We start from the raw sequence: 20,964 nt of genomic DNA on the forward strand, positions 1-20,964 counted from the left end.
AATTCCGCTCCGGACTCGTGAATCTCAACCCAGCAGCAGCGGTAACGTTTGTACGTCCTCTTCCGTTAATACGGCAGGTAAATAATCAGCTAACAGTGCATATTACGTTAGCGCGATCTGCCTTATTACAAAACCTGCCATTACTGTACGCTGCATTTAGGTGACCATGATGAGAGAGACAGACAGAGTCTGGCTGGCGCTCGCTGGCAGTTCTCACTGCAGTCTACCGTTAGCGTGTCCTTTCAGGCCAGGATAGACGAATGTCACCGAGCAGTGACTAAGTTTGTGGTCAAAGGCTTGCACCCATTTGCCACAGCAGATGTCCCCGATTTTCGGTAAGTGAATGTGTTTAATTGTAGGCAGGGACATTACTGGATATTCTTGTGTAATTGCTACAGAATAATTTATGTTATACTTTGTTATTGCTACAGAAGAATATTTATTTTATTATTTTACATTTACATTTTTTTTCCCCGGGGACCCTGTGACACCCCATTGAAGAGCCGTAGGCTGTGGATCTCTTAAGATCTCACTGTTGGGTTTGTAAGGCCATGTTACTCCTAAATTTCTATCTTGTTCAAATAGAAGATATAAAACAAAGTTCTAAGCTAATCGACCTTAGTGTTCTCCTTTTTAAAAAAAAAAGAATCGATAAGAGAATCGATAAAGAATTGAATCGTTAAACAGAATCGAAAATGGAATCGGAATCGTGAAAATCTTATCAACACCCATCCCTAATAATACCCTCCGCTACCTTGGTTGAAGTGGTCACATGACTGCATCCTATGACTAACATGTGTCATCGTTTTGGAAAGTCTCCATTTTCGCTGTCCACACTGCTACGCAAAAGCACCATTTTCAAATGTATGCGTTTTCGAGAGCGTTTTCAAAACGTAGCAAGGGAATATGAACCTTTCTTTGGGGGAAAGACCAAAGGTGTGAAACAGCTGTGTACTGCCTTTTGTTCTTGTAGGAAGTATTTAAACCCAGGGTCATTCTAGGCTCAGAGAGAGACTCTGCCGGTTGTCTTGTCCCACGATGATGGTTTCTCTCACCAAGCTTGGGTTTTTGTTCTTTTTTGATTAAAGGATGTTAGCTACCGCTCACCATTTGTCTGCAGGCTTTATTAAATGGAAACTTCCACAACGAGATGTGAAACTTCCACAGAATTTCTCATTTTACAACTCCGCTTAAATATTGGTTGACGACAACATAAACCAGTACTGATTTTGTCAAAAACGTTGGATGAATAATTTTATATTTTTTTTAGCATTGCATAGTGCTATAATTCCCAAGGTTTAAAGCCTGATGTCAGAAAATAAAGAAAAAACTATTGAAGCTAAGGATTAGAATAAAAACTCACAGTTACTTGAACGGTGATTTGTCCATCATTACGACGATAATGAAAGTCCTTAAGTAGGTCCTTTTTCAAACTTTCCAACATCTCCTGAAAAATCAAAGAGAGACTATGTGCTTACATTGTTATTATACAGTAATTGTTTTGTTAATCTTGTTTTATGAGCTTTTATGATTCTTACCGCTATCATTTCCTCTGGGTCCTGTTTCTGAACTGCTTTGGTCAAACTTTCTATCAGTTCCTTAAGGACAGAAGTCAGAAAAAAAGCTTTAATTGTTGTCTTTATTGTTTTGTTAAACTTGTTTTATGATTAGTTCTCAATCTTACCTCAATTATTTTCCCTTTTTTCTTGATTTGAGAAAAGGGGAGGAATAGGAGGTAAAAGACAGGAATTTACCAATTTGTGACAACACACATTAAGAGCACCTTCACATTAAGCCACATACATGTAACAGAATCTCTGTTTAAAACAATTTTTATCGGCTCCCAAAATTGAGCTATTCCAAAGTTTTCCTCAAAATACGTGGTGTTTTACTTTATAAATGGAAAAGGGAATCTGACAAAATTATGACATAGGCTTTGCCAGTTTTGTGTGGCAAGGAAAATGAGAACAGTTGCTGCTGTCTCTAAAATGTTGATTTGTCATTTAAAATCTCTATAGGCTATAGCAAGTCACACACTACATGCTGTCATCAACCTGTATTTAGCCTGATTGTTAAATCATGCCACTATTATATTATGATTTTTAATTATCAACATTGTGGTTAACTAGAGTTCCTATGAGTTGAACTAACTTTTAACTAATATTAGCAGTGGCTTTAGAAGTAATATGAAGCCACATTAGAGCAAGTGTTAAGCTAAAAAAAAAAACTGTTAAACTAAAGAAAACTTCTTCAATAAGAAACGACTAGACCCATCAACATCATGGGTCAAGAGGTGGAAACAGTGGACAGTTACAGGTCTTTAGATGTGATCATACCTGTTAGGCATAGGAACTTAAACATATTTTTGTAATGTACATTCAATCAGCTATTTTTCTTAGATTTATAGTGTGCATATTAATTATTAATGCAATTTGCACTATTTGCACATCTATTATGTGAAACTGGAAATATGAAAATGTGAAAATTCACTTGAAAAACTGTTAAACTGTTAATAGTCGACTTATAATGCAGGCACATGAAAGCCTTACTTACTGGGTTGGCTTGACCCACACACCAATACAGCTTACGATCTGAGATCCTCTGTAGAATCTCCTTCGCGCCCTTTAGATTATCGTCGGTGGATTTAGATATTTCTTCAACCACTTGGTCTATAGGGCAAACAGAGGAAAATGGAGAGACAGGTTCCTATAGTATTTAAAAGTAGAATGGGAGGCAGCGCATTAAGCTTTAAGGCCCCCCTTCTCTTAACTCAGCTTCCAGTTTGGATTCAGGAGATGGACACCGTCTTTACTTTTAAGATTAGGCTTAAAACTTTCCTTTTTAACTAAAATGTATAGTTAGTACTGGATGAGGTAACCCTGCATCTGCACTTAGTTAAACTGCAATAGACCTAGACATTTCTTTCAAGTAAAACTGAAAAGCCCTTAAAGTGTCCTTCAAGCGTTTTAAATATGACTATTTTCTTTCAAAGAAACAAAAAGGTTTTTGTTTAGAGTCTGTCAGAATATGTTTTAAATGTTTTAAAAGATGAATTTGTAGTTCATTTTAAATATAGTGCAGTTAGAATCCACTACCTGTCAGCTTTGTGTAGGCCTCCATGTCAGTTTTAGCTGTGGAGAGCTGGAACTTCTTCCCTTTGGAACCTACAATCTCGATGTGTCTATTTGCTTCTACGAGTGCATCTTTGATCCTGGATGAAAAAAAGGAATATCATATCACTCTCATAATCTATGTATCACTTTCATATGTATAGATTTGGACCTGGAGATACTCACATCATTTCTACACTCTGGGTTACTCTGTGCTTGTAGGCTCTTCTGTGGAGAGAGATCCTTGTGTGGAACATGTCATACAGGTTTGCCACTTCCTGTTGAGACCATCGCCTATAGTTTAGTTACAGCCAATCAGATAATGAATTACTCATTAAAAACTGATAAAAAGCAGGGATCCACACCTTGTCTCTAGAGCAAATGTGCTTCCTCCCATTCACATCACACACCCTGGCAAACATGATGAAGCGCTGATGGTCAAAGTTGTTCCGGATGCCCAGGTGGTGGCAGTCCCTGAGATAGGAGTGAGGAAATACATACATACATTTAAATAAATGTATTATGGTAAAGCTTCCAAAGCATCCTTACGATTTCCTGTATATAGAAATACTGAGTTTTATAAAATGTCACCAACCTGGCAAAGTAGTCGAACTTGTCGACATCAATCCCATTTTGCTTGTTTGACACAATTTCATAGAGAAAGGATTTATTCTCATCTCGACCTTTATACAGCCACTGTGGAGACGACACCAGAATTGACCTTCATGACAGAAATGATAACGAATGGTTTCATAACATTCAGACAGTAACTGGCCAGTACCTTAGTGTCATCACTCTTTAGAGGTTTAATCATCTCCTTGATAAATGTCAGGTCAGTTGGGATTTTCAGCCTATACTGCTTCATCTCTTCCTCCAGATTATTCGTTTTCACCAGGTGCTCAAACATCTTTAAAGAGGCCTCCTTATGCTGCATGAGATATATTATTACTGTTTACATCAATCAGACATAACATTATGACTACTGACATACGAAGTGACACTGATTATCTCTGGACATTTTGCCCTCAAAGTTGATGTGTTAGAAGCAGAAAAATGGGTAAGTTTAAGGATTTGAGCAAGTTTGACAAAGGCCAAATTATAATGGCTAGATGGCTGGTCATCTACAAAATTGCAGCTGTTGTGGGGTGTTTCCAATCTGTAGTGTACAGTATTTTTCAAATGTGGTCAGGAACAATGATAAATCAGGGAAAGGGTCACAGGTGGCAATTGATGCTTATTGATACTGGTCAGCAAAGACTGGCCTGTGTGGTTCGATTCAACAGACTGTAGCTCACTGGAGCCTATCCAGATACCACATAGGGCAAGAGGAATGGTACACCCTGGACAGGTCACCAATCTATCACAAGGCTCACAAAGAGAGACAGACAACCAATCACACTCAACATTCACACCTACGCTGAAAATGCAAACTCCACACAGAAAGGCCCTGGCCAGGTGGTGGACTCAAACTCAGGATCTTTTTGTTATTGAGGCAACAAAGCTCTTGATGCATGCTCAATCATCCAGACAAGGAAATCCCAGAAATTTGATTCTATTCGTCCTTATATAATATTTTCAGTGGGATAAACATTTTGTCACTCATCTAAGTGAGTTCTTCAGTCATTCGGATGAATGATGAAATGTTTCTACACTGAAAACACTACATACAGATGAACAAAATCAACTTTCTGGGAACAGGATCATAGGCTAGACAAGCTCCAGGAAAGTAAACAGATGAACTGATAAAAGACTGAGCCGATAATGGGAATTAGACACAGCTGTGGTAAACACATAGGAGACGATTACACAGGTCCTCAGCTGCATATTTTTCTTAAATGTTAGGTTTTTTAGGGTGCTTAATCCAGAAATGACCTCCATTTCCCTCCATCACGTACAGGTTTTTTGCAAAACATGAGGAGTTTACATTAAAAAAGACTAAGGAGCTTGGAAAGAAAGCGACTGGACTTCTTCCAGGAGTTTCTTGAAACTATTGTGAGACCTTGCCTCACCCTATCATGTGGCCTATTAAGATCACCTGGCGCAAGATGAGATTGGGAGTTGAGGGACCTGGGAAGAGATCTCAAAATTGCATTGTAGGTGACAGGCAGTTGGTGTTGGAAGCCACCCCCTTAACCCTCTCAGGCTCAAATTAAGTTTTTGTTGCTAATGCACAACCAAGTCCTTGCAGTGGTACTTCTGAGTAAAAAAAAACTCCTAAAATATGTATGTGGGGCAATCAGGTTGTTAGTTTTTAACTGTTGCAAATCGGCAACGCCTGCCTCGAGAGGGTTAATTTAACAATGGTCATTCACAGTGTACAGATCTTCTTTCAAACCATCTGTTTTCTGTGCCATAATATGAACATTGGCATCCCCAAAAGAGTGGCCTTCATCCTTTATATGCAGATCTACAGCTGAGTTTTCACACCTTCGATCATGTGATGAAGCACCTAATCAACGACGCTCTTAAGGGGCACGCCCACTAAGGGTTAAAGCCTGGGACACTCCACCATTTAGATGTTAGACTTCAAGAAGCTTCTTGGATGAGGAGTTTACCCTAAATTCAAACATAATCTAATAAGTTACAGTTAGCCCACAATCTAACACCACAAGTTAAAAATTATCTTAGATTCTGATTTAATTTTAAATCTGATTCATTGCCCTGTGGTAGCTGGGATAGGCTCCAGTCCCCCGTGACCATGGCAAGGATAAACAGAGAATAGAGGATGGATGGGTGTAGGTATGTATATATTGGTAATTGTAGTCATAGTGACATGTGACAATTAAAGCATACTGAAGTAAAGCAATCGCTCTACATTTATCTTGAACAGTGTTTTGTCTCATGCCTTTTTACAACAACTGTCTTTTATATTGCTGCCATCTTGTGGCCACAATTGACTATCATCTCTAGTAGAGGAATCAGTTGGAGCTGCTAAAATCTGCAATTGTATGAGTTAGGCATTCTCATGGGCATGTCTGTGTCTTGTTAAGAATAGCTCGAGCTTATCAAGTCAAAGGGCCAGCAGTGATTTGTTGTTGTTTGCACATGCACATTGTGGATAAACTTCTATTGTCTCACAGTAGAAATTGATTGTTTTCTTCGCCTACCTTCCAGTCTTTAGTTGGTGGGTCCGCTTCAGGATTGAACATAAGATCAAACAGACGAGAGAAGGGCCCGTGTCCTGTATGGAGAAATACAAAATAAACACTCACAAATGTTGAGTGTGTGAATTTTTAAGTGAGCCAGTGATTATACGATAGTCATACTCAGAAATCAAACATTTTTCATTTAAATGGATAATTTTTTTTTCACAGAATCTTTAGAAAAAATGCTCTGAACCTTTTCGTGTTTTTAAAATCTTGATCTGTAGATTTTGTTTTACTGAAGGTTGTGAATGAATAAATGTAATTTTTATGTGTACAAGTGAAAGCCGGTTTGTGAATGTCTTCCAAGCAAGACTCTTAAATTAAACTGTACTTCATTGTCTTATATCTAACATTGAAATCTCAGAGAATATGTTTTATTTGATGAGCAGAAGCATTACATGTAAAGTGTATGTTATATATTATCAAGTAAGCGCTTATTCATGTTAAAAAGACAATGCTCAGATATTTTTATATTGTGTCTTCATTTGGGAATTCACATGACACAATCAGGCCCTATCTTATCTTAATGACCTTGTAGTACCATATCACCCTATTAGAGCACTTCGCTCTCGCACTGCAGGCTTACTTGTTGTTCCTAGAGTATTTAAAAGTAGAATGGGAGGCAGAGCCTTCAGTTTTCAGGCCCCTCTTCTGTGGAACCAGCTTCCAGTTTGGATTCGGGAGACAGACACTATCTCTACTTTCAAGATTAGGCTTAAAACTTTCCTTTTTGCTAAAGCATATAGTTAGGGCTGGACCAGGTGACCCTGAATCCTCCCTTAGTTATGCTGCAATAGACTTAGGCTGCCGGGGATTCCCATGATGCATTGAGTTTTTCCTTTCCAGTCACCTTTCTCACTCACTATGTGTTAATAGACCTCTCTGCATTGAATCATATCTGTTATTAACCTCTGTCTCTCTTCCACAGCATGTCTTTATCCTGTCTTCCTTCTCTCACCCCAACCGGTCCCAGCAGATGGCCGCCCCTCCCTGAGCCTGGTTCTGCCGGAGGTTTCTTCCTGTTAAAAGGGAGTTTTTCCTTCCCACTGTCGCCAAAGTGTTTGCTCATAGGGGGTCATATGATTGTTGGGTTTTTCTCTGTATCTATGAAGTGCCTTGAGGTGACTTTTGTTGTGATTTGGCGCTATATAAATAAAATTGAATTGAAATGAAATGAATTGAATTCCTGTCACTGGATACTCTCCTCACATTCATGCTCCGTTGGTTTATGCACTACTCTTACAAGTCATTGAGGGTTTTTAAAAAAAAGTTTTTGCTTTGTTATTTTGGCCCTCCCTCTCGCTGTGCTCCCTGGCAGGTAAATCTGCACCTCTGAACCTTCCCTTGGGTTACTGGCTCTATGAGTCTATTTGCTGTATCTGTGGCTTTCCTTGAAACTTACTAAAGTTAGTTGTGGCAGGTGTCCTCCCTCTCTATGCCTGATTCTGTCAGGAGTTTCTTCCTCTCCCAATTGCCCATAATTGTTTGCTCATAAAAAATGTGTTGGTTCACTTTAGAGCTTAAAGCTCCATGTGCTAATAATATTATGTTTATTATTAAAGTTTTACTTTCATGTTCATACTTAAACATACCCATCAATAAAAGCCTAGCATATGGCATGGTGAAAGACGGGCATCACTTACCCAGGTCATGGCAGAGACCTGCAATTTGCACACAGAGGACATCTCGGCCAGTGATGTTAAGTTCCGGCTGCTTCACCTTGAGGGCTTTGGCAAATTCTCCTGCTAAGTATGCCACCCTGTATATTACATAGACACAAACACAGAAAGACAGAGTTCACCATGCAGCATAGTGAAAAAAACATAAACTGTTGTGTCTGCAAACCTCTTGACATACCCAATGGAGTGTTCAAAGCGGTTGTGTGATGCTCCTGGAAAAACATAATAACCGCCCCCAAGCTGCTTGATATGTCGTAGTCTCTGAAACTGAGGGGTGTCTATGATCTTGACAAGAAGTGGGTGTAACTCAATGTGGCCATGGATGGGATCATTAAACACCTGTGTGAAGAAAAATATAACATTTTGATAAACTGTGTCTAATCCTTATACAAAGAGGAGTAGTAGACACTGCTGCACACTGCTTTTTACCTAATATTACCTAAAAAACATAAGCTTCAACTTACCTTTTCTCTGCATTTAACATAACACATTTAACATCCAATAATCAGCCATTTCACTGCAGGGTGCTACTAAACAAACAGTTTAAGCATATGTGACGCAAGAAAGCCAATAAAGACCAAAAAAATTGGTCAAAGCCGTAATCATGATATTTAGGACTAGATTTACTAGTGAGGTAGAGTGCAAATATTTTTGGGGGCAATTTAGCCTGATGATACATTTGCAAATATGTAACCACAGCAATGGAAAGTTCTTTGCTGTTCTACTAACAGTGCAATTTCTATACCGAGATGTACCTACTCAGTTTATCTCAATAATTGTCCTATCAAGTTAAAATTAGTGTCTTAAAAACAAGCACATCCACCCTGTGAGGCAGCGGTGTCTTGAACAATAATAATACTGTAGGTAATATGTAAGTGCAGGTTTTACACACACTGTTTCTGAAAACAGTGTGAGGAGATAAATTAGGGGACACTGAAGAAGAATTATTGTGTTTTTGATATAAAAGTAAACTATTAAGAATTTCTGTGACTGTGTGAGTTCTTGAGGACTGAGTCTCAGGTGGAGCACAAAATTTATCTAGAGGGCACAGTAAGGGGGGCCGCAGAAGTGGTGGAGCCAGGGATTCTCTTCACCTGACGGGCAATTTATTTACAAAAAAAGAAATACTAATAGCCAAGCAGCACTGGTTGGTGTGAACAACCAAAAAGAAACTTGTACAAACAAACTTTGCTGCAAACACTGCAGAACTAAGGAAAATAAATCAACAAAAGAAAATTTGTCTTTATTCTTACAAGGCCACCTTGAACTCCACCTTCAGGAGAATTAACTCAGGCTTATGAAGCTTAAGCCCCTCCCCTGAGAGCAAACCATGTAAGCATTAATAATTACTTTACACTAGGTACTCTTACCCAAAATATAACAAAATATTCTATTCATCACTTCTGAGGCTTCTACACAAAAATCACAAATACAGAAGTTTATTCACAATGACTAAAAGACTAAAAGACAAACTCCCCACTGTTTCTTACGATTTGGTAAGAGCCCAATTCCCCTCTACTATAAAGAGGCTTGGAATTTACTGTTTCCTGTTTGCAGTCTGTACCTCCAAATGGTGGCAACATGGACCAAAGCAACCTTCAACATTCTAGTAATACTGATAAACCAACTTTGCAATAAATGATTCTGAATACATGGGCCCACTGTGTGACTATTTCATAGTATGAAATGATAACTTAGATTATGCTTTGGAGAATTACCAGAAGTATGCATTTTATTTCACTTACTTAGGACTACAAACAAAATGATGAAGGAATAGCACACAACTAAAAGAAAAACAGGCCAGCTAGAAGTAATAAATTGCCATTCTAGCATGTAGTGGGCTATATGCAGACTTAGTCCTCTAGAGGCCATGGGTTAAACAAGACTGATGCAGCCAAACAAGATATAAAAAACAAAAAATCCCACTCACTTTTACAATATCATCAATAGTATGTATTGCCTTTACTGAAATAAAATCAAGAAACCATAGCAACTGAGGTGACAGCATCATGACATGATGCTTCTCTGTTTCTTGAGACCAGATTATTTGTCTCCTCTTCTGCAGTTATTCTGATCAAAACTGGTCACTGCACATCCTTCATGAATCCAGTGCTAAGGATTAAGGTAAGGATATTTTAATTGATTTATTAGTTAATGAGATCCATTGTGAGTCCACATCTGCTTTGAAGCAGAAATAATGTTTGTAAGGGAACCAGCCCATTTATCATATAGCCTACTGCTTGTCAGTAGACTGGTTCTTACATAGTGTTTTTCTACTCTATCTGAGCACTCAAAGCACTTTACACAGCTTCTACATTCGCCCAAGCACTTTCTTATACGCTGTTTCCAGGTGCTTCCTATCTAACATTCACACACATCCATACTCCGATGGATGCATCAGAGAGTAACATAGGGTTAGTATCTTGCCCAAGGATACTTGGCATGCAGACTGGAGCAGACTGGGATCAAACCACCAACCTTCTGGTTAATAGGTGGCTTGCTCTACCACCTGAGCTACAGCCACCCCAAATACTGCAAAAGTAACTGTGAACCAGACCAGTGAACTGTCCAAGCTTAAAAAACCCACTGCAAGGTCAGAATAGTAAAAGTGGTTAATTGAACTGGAACATCTAGCCCAAATATCAAAAGGTTAACCAAAAAATAACTTGAATACCACTATTTAATAACAATAATGTTGCTGGCAGATTTTTTGGCTCTGAGGCATGTCTTGCCCCGCTTTGTAAAATTGTTGTCTTGGTCAGGGTAGCGCATACAGCAATGGTGGTGTATATAAAATGTCAGGCTGGCTCTAAGCCTGATTATGTGGAGCAGCTAGCACCTCCTGTCATTAAGTGTGACATGTGTGTCACACTTAATGTGTGTCTCCATGCAGAAGACTGTGACAGCACTGAGCAGCTCCCTGTGGCAGGCTGTGGCACCCACGATCTGGGACGGAGAGATTTCAAAGGTCTTTCCTCCCCACTGCTGTCACACTCCACAACAAAGACACTCCGCAACTTACCAAACACACACATCCACACATGTGCAATAGCAATAACACTAAGTGCAGTACTCTTTTTTGACATCATTGTATTATACTCAGTTGTATATAGCATTCGCATTCTATTTTATTCTATTGTATATAGTATTTTATTTTATTTGATCTTATTCTATTGTGTACAGTTGTGTACAGTATCTTACTCTTATTCTATTCCAGTGTTTTTCTAATTTTTGCTATGCAACTTTGCACTGTCCACTTTCTGCTGTAACAAAACACATTTCCCATATGTGGGACTAATAAAGGTTATCTTATCTGATCTTTTCTCATCTTATCCTCTCCTAGTGCAGAGTCCAACAGAGTAGATTTGCTCTCCAGAGGGATTATCCCCCTTGGATTATTATCCCAAAATAATCTCCAGCTGTGGGATACTCTCAGGGCTGCATTGTGCCTTTAGAGTCTTTTGACTTAAAGGCACTTTTGATCAAAACTGTCCTATTGTTTGCTTCAGGATCAGCAAGAATGATCAGTGATTTAGTCATACTGTTACCCTGCTGTATATTCTCTCTGAAAATCACTGTTAAAAGATGATTTAATTCCAATAAATCGTTTCCCACTCCAGCAACACAGCCTTCATCGGGGTCATCAAGACTTATTCTCCATACATAATTGGATGCAAAAAAAACCCCTTATTTAAATTTTTAGGCCTATCCACCAATCCACTCTACGTTGTGATTGCACAAAATGGTAACACTGTTTACATGCGAGCTTTATCAAAAACCAAAAAACCCCAAAACTAATCTATGTGATACGGTGTTCATGTAATAAAATATACAACAGTAAAACATCTCATTCTGTAAAGGAACACATTGTTGAACATAGGAGCTCCATTAAGAGAAAAGACAATACCATTAAGAGGAAGACGTGTCCATAAAAAAACGCCTCAGATTTTTGAAGTGTGTTCACAGGCAATGATTTCTAGAAGTGTTCCTGAGCCCATGCAGTCATTTCATTGAAAGAACGCTTTGTTTTAAAGATCACAGGCATCCATTCATTTATAGCCTTGTCGCTTGCACCCAGAGATTTCTTCAGATTCTCTGAATCTTTTAACAATACTATATACTGTTTAGATATTGAGAGTCTTTGCAATTTTACATTGAAGACATCATATTGAAGTTGTTTCACATTTTTTCGCAGACTGAGTGACTGTTTACTTCTTCTTCACTTACGAGAAAGTCTGCTTTAGCTGTTTTTAGATCCAGTCATGTTACTGACTGCCTCAGCATGGACGCTGATGTTAGGCTAATGATCTTTTAGTATCATGTCTTCTACTATGGCAATGGCAACTTGTTTAAATGGAAATAATGTATATAATGTATTTTATCAAGAGGAAATTTAAATCATATTTTATTTTAAATGGATAGGTACAGTCTTTTTGAATATTTTTGATACTGTACCAAACGATTACATTGCACCTTATATCGCACCTGCTCTTGTATATTGCAGCTTATAGCAATAAATAATAAAGAGCTAATCTATTCTATTCTATTCTAAATTATAAGTATTGGTTTTGTCCAAGAGTCATGTTAAATTACCTTGCTATACTTTTTGATGTCAAGGTGCTTCTTCATAGCGTTGTAGATTTCAAGACAGACACTTTCATTCCTAAAGAGTAAAAAAGCACAAACGTAAAAGCATAGTAGAAACATACTAAATTAACTGGGTGAACAATGCAACTTCTTTTATCATGGATAAACTTACGTTATGCCAATTTTCTTCAAGCGATCAGGAGTTAGATGACAAAGCTCAGTGATGTTGCTTGCTGGGTACATAAGGAAACAGTTAGGAGTCCTGTGATACATCTCCTGTGACTATTAGCAATACTAGCAAGAAAAGAAACAACAAAATGTATTCTAGCCAATAAAGGAATCAGTTTAATTTACTAAAGCAGATAACTAACCTCTTATTTGGGCTTCACATTCTTTAAACTCATAATCGCTCAGAAACCGAAATACTTCTTCCAGTGTCATTTTGCTGGTATTTGATGTCAGTTCCCGTGAGCGTGTCTTCTTTTGCGTCTTGATGCTCTCAGATGTAAAGCCTTTAGGACAGGATGGTCTTATGAAGAATTACAAGTGTAAAAACGGGCAAGCATTTTATTCCCAAAAGATAACTATCTGATATGTTAAAGACAAATTTTTTGTTTCCGTATTGATATCTTTGGACCTGTTCTAAAAAATTGTAATATCTCTAGCGTAGATGATGATGCAGTTTGCAGTCAGCTGTATTCTGATTTCTTGCCCCTTTCCAATTCAAGTGCATAATCCTAGGTACTGTAACCTATGTAGGATAAACAACTCTTGCTGCTGTTCATCTGTAATGAGTTTTGGCTATTAGTCTGCTCTTTACCTCAGCTGGTGTTTATGTCTGTTTATACTCTGGAGGATGCTGTAAGACTTTGTGAAAGGAGTCTGACACAAGTCAATTAGTCAGAGACGCTCACTTCTGTCCGATGACAGTGATACTAAGGTGAATTTCTGAGGATATCCTGAACAAAAGCACTGCTGTTTTTACTGCTGTTGGCCAATGTTAATGAAACTTTCTTTGGGCAGCATTGCTGGAGTCAGACCCTTAGCAAATAAACAGCCATATTGTGTGAGAATGTATTCAAACTGTTTATCAGAAGGAAATAAATTTTTAGGAGACATTAGCTGGCATAATGTTACCTTGTAGCCAGCTACTGTTATTTAGTTGGCTTGTCCTTAGCTGTGTGTGAGATGGGAGAGTTGCATGTCTAATGCACTGACAATAAAAATATACTTAAGGAACCTAAAGTACTCATGTGTACTCAATATATAATACCTCGGAATAACTGAACAATTCTGACACTAGCAAATAGATTTGTGTTACAGTAGATGACAAAAATTATGTTGAATCAACATAATTTAAATCATTAGTAAATACTTTGGATTTACTAGTAAAAATTAAGTTAGGAGAAAAAGAGAAATTATTAGTTCAACACATGCGGAAATTAGAGCAACAAATCACTTGCATAAACTAAAAGCGCATTCAACAATAAAATGACGTCAAGTTTGTGAAAGATGCAGAATGCACTTTCCATTATACTCACATTTTTTTCACCTTTCTGCTTTCTTAATATCTTTATCAATAACACATTATAGACACAGGGCCAATCATTTTCACACAATCATCTGCGATAATTGCAATTTAAAAGCTGACTATCAAGACACATGTTACATATATATATCTGTGTTAGTTACCTTGCCAATAGCAATGAATCCGACTTCAGTTTGCATGAAATGGATGTCCTTGTCACTGATGATGCGCACTTCAAGCTGTCCTCTTTATATAAAGGGATGTTTGGTGTTCAGTCTCCACCTCTTTGCTTTCTGTCTTTCTATTTGTCTATGTGTATCTATGGGTGTGGTGCTTACATCACTGCTGCAATACCTGTGCGTATGATTTAGTGAATCTATTTTCAGAAATAGAATATTGCTTTATAATTACAATTATGTATTTGTTGTTGTTATCTACATAGTAATTCCATCAGTCACATTGAACCTTACACACTGGACCATATTTCTACTGCAGCTCAGTGGGACAAACTTAACACTGGCATAAAGAAAAGGCCTGTTTTCACAAGTTGCAGCCAGCGTAGGCTCTGCCACAAAGATGGAAGGTATCTAGTTTTAACTGTAGCCACCAGTTCCTACTTGCTGGTCCTTTATGCCTGGAGCTTCCAATCTCTCATCGTGTACCCATCCTCCCTTTCTAGCCTTCTATGTAACTCTTCTTGGTTAATCTGACCCTTAAAATAAAGGAAAGGTACTTAAAAATGATCATTTTTAATTTTAATTTAACAACTTACTTGAAAGTTGCTTTCAGTTTGTATCTGTATTTTTAACTAGTAATTACTGACAGGAAATGTTTGTCAGTGTAAAGTCTTACTGTATGTTAGCCAAATCTGTATTCAACAGTACAAAATAATCACTGAAAAAAATATTTGTTGGTAGCTGTAATCAGTCTGCCTTTCCTTTTTTCTCTATCAGCCCATTATTTACTTCAGCTTTTTGCAGTTTCTTTCTTCCCGTTTTCTTTACACAATTAAATGGCTATGAAAATATTCTACAGAGCATCATTGAGTTGTGGCTAAGTGGACAACAGAAAAGGAAACTGAAAACATGATGATCAGGAAGACTTGAGTATAAAACAAGAACTACTTGTGGAACAATCATTCAAGGTTCGTTGCGTTGTGTTCATCCTGTGTGTCCAGTTTATCTACTGCTGTTTTTATTTTGGTTCAATGATTAGGTGTGTCCAACGTTGTTCAGTTTTGTTTTACCAAATGTTTGAGCTCATACTATGCGTTTTAAACAAGTCATATGTACACTTAACTTTATGCTTGGACTCACTGGGTATTTATGTATCAACATTTTTATTTTTACATTAGCTTTCTCATATGAGAGTTTCATATTTTGTTTGAGAAACACACTTCACAGCACCAACAAATGATCATTTCTCAGTCATCAGCCTCTCTTGCAGTCTCCAACCAAAAGCAGATCACCCACAGAACTTTCTCCTAGAATTTGTGTACTTCTGAGATTGTAACATCATGCTAATTTAACCTCTTAAGTCCCAAAGGTCTTTCTGAAGTTCCTGCTTGAAAACTCTTTGTAAACAATCTTGGTATCAAAATAAAGCTAACACTTGTGAGATTTTATCAGAGGTGGGTAAATACAGCTGATTTTGCTGTGTCAAAGTTACTGAGGCTGGAATATAGAAAAAATATAGGGCCCCTGTTAGCCTCCACTCTGCAGTTGGTGCGTAAGCTCCCCAGGAAGATGATGCCTATTGTCTGCTATTGACAATACATGGAGGCATGCAGAGCCCAACCCCACAACTAATTCTCACAGGTCCATCACTCCTCTGCCGACCAGCAAGAGATTGGTGCCTACTGCTGCGGTGGGTGTGCCCCCAGCTGGAGCACAGCCTCCAGTTTGATCTTTGCGCCAGTCGGCTTGGAGCAAAGGCCCACCTTCAGGCCCTCGGCGGGATGAGAACGTGCGTTTCTGTGACCAGTTGTTTGTCTGTTTTGCTAATCCAGCCAAGGTAGAGCTCTGTCTCACTGGATTATAGAAGCTATCTCACTGGTGTAAAGCACCAAGGGTCTTACTTTGTCCCAGGGGCATAAGAGCTCATTCCACCAGGCCAATGGCAACCTCATGGGCTCTTTTTAAAGGGGTTTCCATAGCTGATATTTGTGCTGCAGCTAGTTGGGCATAACCACACACTTTAGTGCAGTTCTATTGTTTGGACATTACAGCCCCTTCAGTGGCTTATGCTGTCCTTTCTGCTGGGCATACCACACACTAAGGTGCTTGTGGTCTAACTCCAGTTCGGTGGCTGCTCTACAAGGCGTGTAATACTTATGTGTTGCACTGAGTGAAACGACTGAAAGGGAATGAACAGTTATATCTATATCTTCTGTTCCCTGAAGGAAAGGAATGCGGTACAACACAATGTTGCCCCACAGTGCAGCTTGGCTTGGTGAAGAGCAGCTACCAAACTGAGGGATTACTGTGATGACAGGGGTAAATGTGCAGGCAAGCCCGTGCACATCACTGGTCATAAGCCTTAAAATAATGAATAAAGGTTTCTTAAGCCAGCACACGCGGGGGCGTGATATCCCATACTTATTTGTTGTTGTTATGTGCTCAATAAAATCAAGAAATGGTAGCCACTGAGGTGACAGCATCATTACAATGATGCTCCTCTGTTTCTTGAGACCCGATTATTTGTCTCCTCTTCTACAGTTATTGTGAGCAAAACTGGTCACTGCACAGGCTTCATAAACCCAGTGCTAAATTTAAGTGTGCACTTCTTTAGTAGGTGTTGTAAGGACATTTCAGTTGATTTATTAGTTAATGAGATCCATTGTGAGGCCACTTCTGCTTTGAAGCAGAAATAATGTTTGTCAGGGAACCCCTACCTTTGAAAGTGGGAAATCATTGCAAGGACAGAATAGTAACCACTAGATTAGTTTGCCTTAACCCAGTATAGCCTAATTTTAAAAAAGGACATTCAGTGAAAAAAAAAGAAGACTTACCCCTCACTTTTTGGGAGCTTGTAGACAAAGCTTGTAGATAAACATCTTGAGGATGGACAGTTCAGGTACAAAGTAGTTTAAATTGTAGGATGAAGTGGCTCAGTGGCTCAGCTGGCTGGAGTGTTTACACACATCTTCAACCTTTCCCTCTCTCTGTCTGTAGTCCCAGCCTGCTTCAAAATGGCCACCATCGTCCCTGTACCCAAATCCTCCACCATTTCCTCATTGAACGACTGGCGACCTGTAGCCCTGACCCCCATTGTGAGCAAATGCTTCGAGAAGCTGGTCAGGGACTTCATCTGCTCTGCACTACCCGACTCACTGGACCCTCTACAGTTCGCATACCGCCACAACAGGTCCACTGATGATGCCATAGCCCTGACACTCCATGCTGCCCTGTCACACCTGGAGAAGAGAGACACGTATGTGAGAATGCTGTTTGTAGATTACAGCTCAGCATTCAACACCATCATTCCCTCGAAGCTGGACAGGAAACTGCAGGATCTAGGACTGAGCAGCTCCCTCTGCAGCTGGATCCTTAACTTCCTGTCTGACAGACGCCAAGTGGTCAGACTGGGCAGCACCACCTCATCCCCCATCACACTGAACACTGGTGCTCCACAGGGGTGTGTACTGAGCCCTCTCCTGTACTCACTCTACACCTACGACTGCACGGCCACTAACAACTCCAACATCATTGTGAAGTTTGCGGACGACACTACAGTGGTGGGTCTTATCACCAACGGTGATGAGACGGCCTACAGGGAGGAGGTCAGCGCCCTGACCCACTGGTGTCAAGACAACCATCTCACCCTCAACGTCGCAAAGACAAAGGAGTTGATAGTGGACTTCCGGAGGTGCAGAGGAGTACACACCCCCATCACCATCAACGGCGCCGCTGTGGAGAGAGTGAGCAGCTTCCGCTTCCTTGGTGTACATCTGGCTGAGGATCTTACGTGGTCAGTACACATAGACAAAACAGTGAAGAAGGCGCAGCAGCGCCTCTTCTTTCTCAGGAGACTGAAAAGATTCGGCATGAGCCCCCGCATCCTCAGGACCTTCTATCGCTGTGCCATTGAGAGCATCCTCACTGGATGCATCACCACCTGGTATGGCAACAGCACCGCCTACAACCGCAAAGCTCTCCAGAGAGTAGTGCGGTGTGCTGAACGGATAATTGGAGGTGAGCTTCCCTCCCTCCAAGACATCTACAGGAAGCGGTGCCTGAGGAAAGCGGGGAGGATCATCAAGGACTCCAGTCACCCCAGCCATAAACTCTTCAGACTACTTCCATCAGGAAGGAGGTTCTGCAGCATCCGGTCCCGTACCAGCAGACTGAGAGACAGCTTTTTCCACCAGGCCATCAGACTGCTGAACACGTCATAGACACCTCACCCTCACTACTGGAACTTCAACATTATGCACTCCATACTGTACATTAATGCCACTGTTTTGCACATGTCCGACTACCAACCTCTGTACATTTTATATATCTTATTTTATTGTTTACTTTATTTCATTTGTAAAACATGTATATACACACTATATACACACACACACACACATGTAGAAAAACATATTTAGTACACACGTTCAGTAATGTATATACCTTTATATATTGTACACATATTTATTACTTTTTAGATTAGCCATTTTTATATTTTGCTTGTTTTACGTTATTGTATTTTTGCACAACTCTGTTGCTTGAGAAGCTCGCACACAAGAATTTCACTCACATGTACTGTACCAGTGTACCTGCACATGTGACGTGACAATAAAAGTGATTTGATTTGATTTGATTTGAAGTTACAAATGTTTCAAAACTATTTTTGTCACGATCTGAGGGGACAGACCGTGCGGTGGTGTGTGTGGTGGACCCAGGTGCGAACACAAGTGAGCAGACCGGAGCAAACTTAAACTGAAAGCGAGCCTTTATTGTGGCTGATGACAGGTCTCACAACAAAGCAGAAACAGCGTGACTAAACTGAACCTAAACTAAACTGGGAAACAGATACTGATAACCTAAGGAGACTCAGAAAACCATGGCGGTGATTGTACAGACTGGCTGCGAGAACATGGAGGGTGGGAACACAGACGACGCGACACTGAACACAGCAAGACTGGGGACTAAATACACACATGAGGCGATCAGGGGAAGTGGAGACACATGAGAACACAGCTGACTATAGAATGGAACATAATGACAATACAGGGGAGAGTAACACTAACTACAATGAACAAAGAACACCAGACTCTTCCAAAATAAAACAGGAAACACGCAGACATAGACATGGAAATGAAACATGGCATGAACTTAACATAACTGCATAGACATGAAACATGACACGTAGACGCAGAACCAGGGAGACTGAGTACAGGGGAAGATGGCAGAAATAACTACAAGAACTTGACAACATAAGACACACAGACATAACACACATGAAGGGCAAGAGAGACTAAACACAAGGGTAATATAATTACAAATGAGCTGGAATAACTTAATGAACCTAAACAAACAATAAACATCCAAATAAACTAAAACTCAAAACACTGGGTCGCATGACCCAGGACCATGACAATTTTGTTTTGAAAATGGAGCAAGTGCAGTGCAGACCCATTTGAACTGAAAGGTATTTACACATGTGCTTGGACAGTCAATTCAACTGAAGGTATATGTTAGTTTTGTATTGCTGACTGTCATTTATGATTAGAAATATTTAGCCATATATGCTTAGAGGTGTATAATCGATTGTGTAGTGATAGGATGTTAATCCTTAGTTGTCTGCAAAGACTTTGTTTGCATTCCAGAGAGTTCTGGCATTCACACCCACGTCCTGGGAGCATGGGAGAGGTTGTACCTTCTCTTATTGTTTTGTGGTAGGATAAACATATCTATATCTGTTTTAGTCTAAGTGCATTTTGTTTAGATGAACTGCTGGACTTCCAGACCAGCAGGTTTAGGGAAGTCGTTTATGGGGTCACACACTGACCCCCCCCCCCCCCCCCCCCACACACACACACACGCATACTTACACACACACAGACAGTACTCTTTCTTCACGTGTATACCTATGTAAGACGTCATATGTTAATGAACCTATGTATATTCATGTGACCTCAATAAAAGATCAGTGTTACGGGGGAGCAGACGACTCAAAATAGGTTTGGAAAAGTAATAAAAGGCCTTAATTTTTCTGGCCTAAATATATCAAAAATGCATCAGTGCACATTGGCTGGCTTACAAATCCAGTTGCCTTTATCATATTTCTACAGGCCTAGTACGAACATAATAAACAATCTTAAGAAAAGGCTTTTTGTACTTTTAAGTTTATTTTCCTCTAGTCTCAGCCTGCTCAGCTACTAGCCTCCCTCTTTCAGTATTCTGTAACCTTTTCTTAGCCTTTGAAAAAAACAAAAAAACAATAGACAAAACAATACTCTCCTGGTCCAACAGAGTAGACTTGCTCTCGGAATGCTTTCACTCTACAGGTAAAACCAATCCCGAAATAATCCTCAGCTGTGGGATCACTCTCAGGGCTTTTTGTCGATTCAGGGTCTGTTGACTTAAAGGTACTTTTCATAAAAACTGTCCTATTGCTGTAGCATCAGCAAAAATTTTAAGTCAGGCTCCTCACTTAATTTCCTTTCGCTGCTCAGCTCTCACACAGTGGCACACAGTGGCTCAGCTATGCTCAGATCCCTCCATATTGTGGCATATTATTATTTCGCCTTTCGCGCTCTTCAAACACAACTAAATGCAACCCGTTAGATTGAGCAGTAAACCATGTCAGTAAGTTACAGAAATGTCAGCGACTTTGTCTGTCATAAAGTTTGCGTTCATAGAAAACAAAGAGTTTTCGGTAAATGCAAAAAAGAAGCATTCGACAAAATGCAGATTTTGCAA

General features: G+C 39.5%; 1 protein-coding gene across 1 annotated transcript in view; it reads right to left on the reverse strand.

The window, feature by feature from the left end:
- LOC109196097 (deoxynucleoside triphosphate triphosphohydrolase SAMHD1-like) overlaps positions 1-14,250 on the reverse strand; it is a 28,696-nt gene extending 14,446 nt beyond the window's left edge. The window contains exons 1-16 of the mRNA XM_019349317.2: positions 14,215-14,250; positions 12,894-13,034; positions 12,695-12,755; positions 12,529-12,598; positions 8,114-8,274; positions 7,900-8,015; positions 6,218-6,291; positions 3,892-4,038; positions 3,706-3,806; positions 3,476-3,584; positions 3,297-3,388; positions 3,096-3,211; positions 2,554-2,669; positions 1,685-1,705; positions 1,539-1,598; positions 1,364-1,447 (exon numbers count right to left, since the gene is read on the reverse strand). Coding sequence (XP_019204862.2) covers positions 1,364-1,447; positions 1,539-1,598; positions 1,685-1,705; positions 2,554-2,669; positions 3,096-3,211; positions 3,297-3,388; positions 3,476-3,584; positions 3,706-3,806; positions 3,892-4,038; positions 6,218-6,291; positions 7,900-8,015; positions 8,114-8,274; positions 12,529-12,598; positions 12,695-12,755; positions 12,894-12,963 — 1,398 coding nt within the window. The 5' untranslated portion in view covers positions 12,964-13,034; positions 14,215-14,250. The remainder of the gene's footprint in view (positions 1-1,363; positions 1,448-1,538; positions 1,599-1,684; positions 1,706-2,553; positions 2,670-3,095; positions 3,212-3,296; positions 3,389-3,475; positions 3,585-3,705; positions 3,807-3,891; positions 4,039-6,217; positions 6,292-7,899; positions 8,016-8,113; positions 8,275-12,528; positions 12,599-12,694; positions 12,756-12,893; positions 13,035-14,214) is intronic.
- Between the last annotated feature and the right edge of the window lie 6,714 nt (positions 14,251-20,964).

The sequence above is a fragment of the Oreochromis niloticus genome, linkage group LG20 (assembly GCF_001858045.2).
Source record: "Oreochromis niloticus isolate F11D_XX linkage group LG20, O_niloticus_UMD_NMBU, whole genome shotgun sequence".
In the NCBI taxonomy this organism is placed as follows: Eukaryota; Metazoa; Chordata; class Actinopteri; order Cichliformes; family Cichlidae; genus Oreochromis; species Oreochromis niloticus.